This window comes from Dysidea avara, chromosome 10 (genome assembly GCF_963678975.1).
Source record: "Dysidea avara chromosome 10, odDysAvar1.4, whole genome shotgun sequence".
Taxonomy (NCBI): Eukaryota; Metazoa; Porifera; class Demospongiae; order Dictyoceratida; family Dysideidae; genus Dysidea; species Dysidea avara.
The window spans coordinates 21866507-21872457 of NC_089281.1; the positions used below are offsets into that span (position 1 = coordinate 21866507).

Sequence of the window (5951 nt, forward strand, 5' to 3'; positions counted from 1 at the left end):
TAGTTTTATAGTACAAGCAGACTGACATTGACGTTACACGCTAAGCATTTGTTGACTCCATGAATTAAATGATATTTAGCTATAGTTTGCACTTTAGACTTTGAGCACCCTTGTCATATTATGTTACCTACAATGTTCTTGTGCACTATATAAATAGAGTCCTTGACATGATTGTAATTATTATGCACAAAACTGATATGTCACAATTTGTGACCAGGCCTATGAAAATAGAGCATATGGGTACAAACCACACAGCAAAACAGATTTCGCCATCATTGCAGGATGCATTCTGTAACTTTTGTTATAAGCCAATTATATGATCACTAATTGTATGGCCATGGTATAATGGTATTAAAACTTATGAGTTATAAAATATTCAGAAAGTAGGCAAATTTTATGTGCCCACATATCCATTTTCACAGGTCTGATCACATTTTATAAAGTGATGATAAAAGGTACACACTATAATGCAATTTAGAGACTGTGAGATGTAAAAGGCTACAGCTGCAGCTTTGTGGATAATACCAGTGCAAGAAATATGCAGTATATATATGCTCAAAGGAACTACTGTTGTAGTGGAGCTGAAGATGTAGCATTCATAACGTATTTTCACAAACAAACCAAAAAATTACAGGACTTGCTGATTTAAGCTTTACAAAGTCTTAAATCAACAAAAAAAAATTAATATATGCTATGCAGTAATAAAGTTGAGCTGCTTTCTTGCATCATGGTCATCACTGCTAAATGAAATGCAGTAAAATGGCTGAACAGAAATGAATTAATAGTACTACTGCATTCACAGTATGTGATAAGTACACAAAACTAAGCATGTTTATTTTCTACCAAATTTATTTTCACTCAACACTTATTCACTATTATACATATTTATAAACAATTTACAAATCAATTCAGGTATACATCTATATGCCCAGTTTCTGTTTTCATACCTGATTTTTTCACAAATATGCATTAGTTTGACAGTATAAATAATGACAACATATTATTTAAAGATCTATAACATTCCAAATTCATATTTGTTGTGACCCCTAATATAAGTAGCTACCCTCATCTTTTAAATAAATGCATGTATGTCTATCTAAATCAAATTGGTGTTTAGCATGATTTTGTGTACATTGATATATTGAAAGTACCTTGCTATTAATAAAGCTAACAGTATATACTTGCTGTAGCCTAATGAAAATTAACATGATTAAAGTTGTGTGGATCAGCATGTCACCTTGGTGCATAATGTTCAAATTCGCCATGTAGTCCATGCATATTTAAGTGAACTTTGATAAATTTAACTATACATACATAATATATTATATATGTGTGTGTTTTTGCTAACAATATGCATAGTTCTATAATGATACATACAAGGTACAGTTCTGTAATCTTGTGATTTTTTACAAAAACCATTGTGCAGATAAAATAAGAAAAGAGGATTATGATTCATTTTTACACTGCTCACAGCATGACTTCTCAACCAGTCGGTAGCGTAGCAAAGGCCCAAGATATTCAGGTATTATAGTTACACTATACTCACAACAGCTCTTTTCACAAATTCCTAAATTATCTAGATGACAAAATTGTTTCAAGCATATTAAGTATGGGCACTCTGGACCACACATCCTAAATGAGATGGGTTTAACATCCAGGCATCTATCATCGTCTACTGTTTTATTTCCCATTTTGCATTCTAATATTCTTCTACTCTCACAATCTTTGTTACACTAAAATTAAAAAAAGAGATTTCTATACTTTATTTGTGTCTGTACTTACTTTACTCCATGGTGATATAACCCATTGTGGGTTACACCCTGAAGTCTCGTAACAGCTCCGTACATATGATGGCTTTGTTGAAGGATCACACTCTATCTGATCATCACCATTGGATATTTCTTTATCATGAATACAATACACACTTCTGTATTGATTTCCTTTCACATAGCAGTTGGGTGCTTCACACTACAAATTAGTTGTAAAAGCACTGGGTAAATATTACAACTAACAATGACATACTGTTGTATTCCATTCTTGTACAATCCATTTTCCACTACAGTGTACCCCACTGCAATTTCTTTGTTCCTCTGGCTTGACATATCCACTATTCTCAAAACATATTCTGTTCTCAACTATTCTTCCATCTTCAGTGCAGTTAACATTCCTGATTTGGATTCCATTGCCACATCTCATAGAGCACTACGGGAAGAAGACAAAATGATTGCTTGCTATTTTTTGATAAAGGGAAGAATAGTAAGAGTTCCGTCATTACATTTGTATAATGGACACCTGGAAATTGTCAAATACGTTGACATAATATTAAATGGAACAATGGAATGTAGAATTTTAGCACACATTTTTGGTTAATACAGTGTGTTGATACAAACAGCTTGCATTGATTTTTTAATAGAACAACCAAAATAGATGTAGCATCCTGTATCCATTAGACCACAAATATAGGTATATATAATTGATACCAATCATTTGTGCCCTAGTAAAGTGGTCAAACTTATAAACTAGAAAAATATTTGTAAGAAATACCGATGACACTGGATTATAATACATACAAATAGGAAAAACAAAAGAAAAGAAAATAATTAATATAGGTAAGTAAATGTTTGTTCAAGCCAAAAGTGATGTTCTGTGACAATCAAATATTATGTGGCAGGCCTGCAAAACTGGCATTTGGGAGCAAACTATGCTAGTTATATCACATAACAGGTCTTAGAGTATCTGCATCCTTTACAAGTTTAATAATGGATGAAAATTTTCATAGCCATAACATAATGACTTTAAAATAAAAAGTTATGAGTCATGAAAGCGTGCCTACATTCTTGGCTTTCACAAGTCCGGTCAGATATGACTAATAATTTACATTGCTCCAATCAGATGTAATCCATTTATAGGTGCATGAGTGTCCAGTACAAGAACGCTCAACAGCAGGTTTCATCAATAAACTGCAATTGTGTTTGTGTATCTTTCTTCTGTGAGCATCCATACAAGTAATGTTCCTTCTTTGAGTTCCATTCCCACAGCCAGAAGAGCACTAAGCATAGTAAAATTATACATGTTATGTTCATTGCCTAACTTACCATACTCCATTGTCCACTGTCCCAATGGTTATGACAAGAGTGAGTGTTACATGTATGTCGTGTTGCTGGTTTTGTTACGTTATCACACTCCCCTGGAGTTGGGACTGGAGCTAGTTCAAGACGTACACAAGTTACATTCCTCCTCTTGTGTCCTCCACCACAACTCTTTGAACAAGGTGACCAATCAGTAACTTGCCATCTACATGTGAATATTTCTTTTTTGATATGTACAATTCAATCATCAATATGTATTAACTATCACCATTGGTTGTGTCTTGTATTGAGGTAATGCAACACAATAATTTACAGTTTATTTGGAGTGTTTCCTTTGTGACCTTTTTTTGCATCATGCCAAATGTTTCTAATAGCAAATGGAGCATATACCATATGAATCCATTATCTGCTGAAAGAAATGAAAGATGTCAGAGAAGCATAATCATGGGCAGATCTGAATTGAGCAAGGGAGATTGCCCCCTACATTTTATTTCCTGGCCTTTCAGGATAAGATACAGACTGGAAACTCTCACTTAATTAAAACATAACCAATACATAAAAACTGCACTTTATATACACATGGAAAAATTGCTTGCTATATTGGCAAAGAAATAGGTGTGCCATGATCGAGATACTCTAATAGAAATGTGATTGACACAGGCACAATTCCTGGATGCCAGGTTTGATACTAAACAATATAACCAACTTTTGGAATCTGCACCCTTATAAAACAGGGAAGTAAACTCAAAATATAATTACAGTGATATATCACCAGATTGGACTCACTCAGAGGGACAAGGTGGCTGATCACAAAACTGGGTAACAGGTTCTAATCGTTCCATTGACAGTCCATTACATTGAGAATATGGAGCTCTCATCTGAGTGTGTGCCTGCTGACAGTATATTTCTGATCTTTGCATTCCTAAAATTCATCAAGTTATACTGAACATTCCAAAAAGTTATTATCTATGTACCTCTTCCACATGTTTGACTGCAAGGAGTGAAGTCATTTCCAACAACCCATTGATAAGAATTACTGCCATTGTCTGGACACCTCTGTAAGTCAGGCATTCATTAGCATCATAACATGCAAAACAAAGTTAATTGTATAATATTGATAACATTTTTCTGCATACATAATTGCATAATCATATTGGTTGTGCCCTTGAAACAAACAATGGAAATTGCAACAATATTAATACCACAAGTGTAATGCTTTGTTGGTACTAGATATTCAACACTGTATGGCATTCCAAGTATCATAGCCAAGTAGAACAAAATAGGAACAAGCCTCATACTACATAACATATGATACAGTATGCAAATACATCAGTGCTTCCAAATGGTACATATAGCAGCCTGGTTTTGGATGCCTTGGTCCTGTTAATGCTTGGTTGTGTGGCTGCACTAAATTATAGTGGTATTTAGTGCCAACAACTATTTACTTTGACTATTAATTTGCCTACACAGTGGGAGAGAAGGTATCCAATTACAATGTAGATGTATTGTGCAGTATGCATATCTTATATGTAATTGAGTCAAAGGTAGCTAATGCATATCAAGTCTAACTTGCTGACCACCTGGACTGACATTATAAGTAAATTACTACATGTCATTTGATATGGCTTTTCACATATGCTGATACAAGCCTTGTAATTCGAATACAATGGGCACTGTAGGTCATTGCCATGGTAATGCACCAGACATTCCAGCTTCCTTCACTCTGTCCACACATTAGGAAAACAATGGGCATGCAATTGCTATATAAGTCCTAGCCTTTATAACTTTACTACCTTACTAACATGCAAACATGTGCTTAAAATATTTACTATACACAACCCATAGACGTACCATCACATTGCAAACTCTGTATTCCTTTTGTGTTCCATTGCAACCAGCATTTCTAAGATAAAATTATGTATTGAAGTGTCTATATAACACAGTGTTGTGGTTGTATAAACACATAAGCTTACTGGCAAGAGATAATTCTCTCCTCAACTCCTATACCACAAGTTCTAGAGCAGGTACTCCATTCATCACTCAGAGCCTAAATAAAACAGTCTTTATATAACTGCTTAAAATTGCAATGATATAATGTCACATAAGCTGCAAGTACATGTGTATATACATGCACACTTACTGTTTCAATAACAGAAACAAAAATACCAAATAAGAACACCTGCTTGTAAAATATCATCTTCTTTCTGCACATCTGAAAGAGTACAACTGAAATACCACTATGGTAAGACAACTAGCTGCCTTTTATACTTAGGAAGCCTGATAAGTACTACTTGTTGGTTACCTGGCAGTTAAGAATTTATAGTTAAGGGATGTATGTATTATAAAAATCTCCCACCCAAGAATTAGCTCTACATATACATATACTTCCAAAAGCACATATGGCTGATAAGGTTTCTATAGGCTCATGAAAATCTGATAAGGTAAGGTTTGATTATGTCTTATTATGTAATTTGTATCATTACTCACTGGCCAACATATATTAGAATGACATAAAGTTAGTAGGGCTACAGTTGTGAAGGGAAGGACGTGTCTAATCCATCACGGGTTGAAGTTGAACAAGTCAGTGCTGTTAATCACAAACATGTCACATGCACACACACACACACACACGTGCGTGTGTGTATTGGAATTACACCTGTGATCATTGAAATCTAATCTGCTTTGAATAACCCATTATGTCGTAAATGACACCATCATGCACAGAGGTATATTACACGCTTGATGAATTCAATTTGATACATGGGTGGATATTATACTCAGAAACCATAAATTGTATTCATGTTGATGACATATGTTTTATATGTACGTATATATTATAGTACATTTTACTATGTTAAGTAT

General features: G+C 34.2%; 1 protein-coding gene across 1 annotated transcript; it reads right to left on the minus strand.

The window, feature by feature from the left end:
* Positions 1-1319: 1319 nt before the first annotated feature.
* Positions 1320-5312, minus strand: LOC136268458 (ADAMTS-like protein 2). Its single transcript, XM_066063810.1, has 10 exons — positions 5230-5312; positions 5063-5136; positions 4941-4992; positions 4064-4145; positions 3876-4011; positions 3096-3294; positions 2879-3049; positions 2023-2202; positions 1783-1968; positions 1320-1733 (listed from the first exon to the last, which is right to left on the minus strand). The coding sequence occupies exons 1-10, from the start codon at positions 5299-5301 to the stop codon at positions 1446-1448; spliced, it is 1440 nt and encodes a 479-aa protein (XP_065919882.1). The 5' UTR covers positions 5302-5312; the 3' UTR covers positions 1320-1445.
* Between the last annotated feature and the right edge of the window lie 639 nt (positions 5313-5951).

Coding starts and splice junctions, on each gene's coding strand:
- LOC136268458 (XM_066063810.1), bottom strand. CDS start 5,301: ATGTGCAGAAAGAAGATGATATTTTACAAGCAGGTGTTCTTATTTGGT. Junction 3,050..3,095: donor ACAGTGGACAATGGAGTATG/GTAAGTTAGGCA, acceptor TACTATGCTTAG/TGCTCTTCTGGCTGTGGGAA. Junction 2,203..2,878: donor TTACATCTGATTGGAGCAAT/GTAAATTATTAG, acceptor TTCTTCCCGTAG/TGCTCTATGAGATGTGGCAA.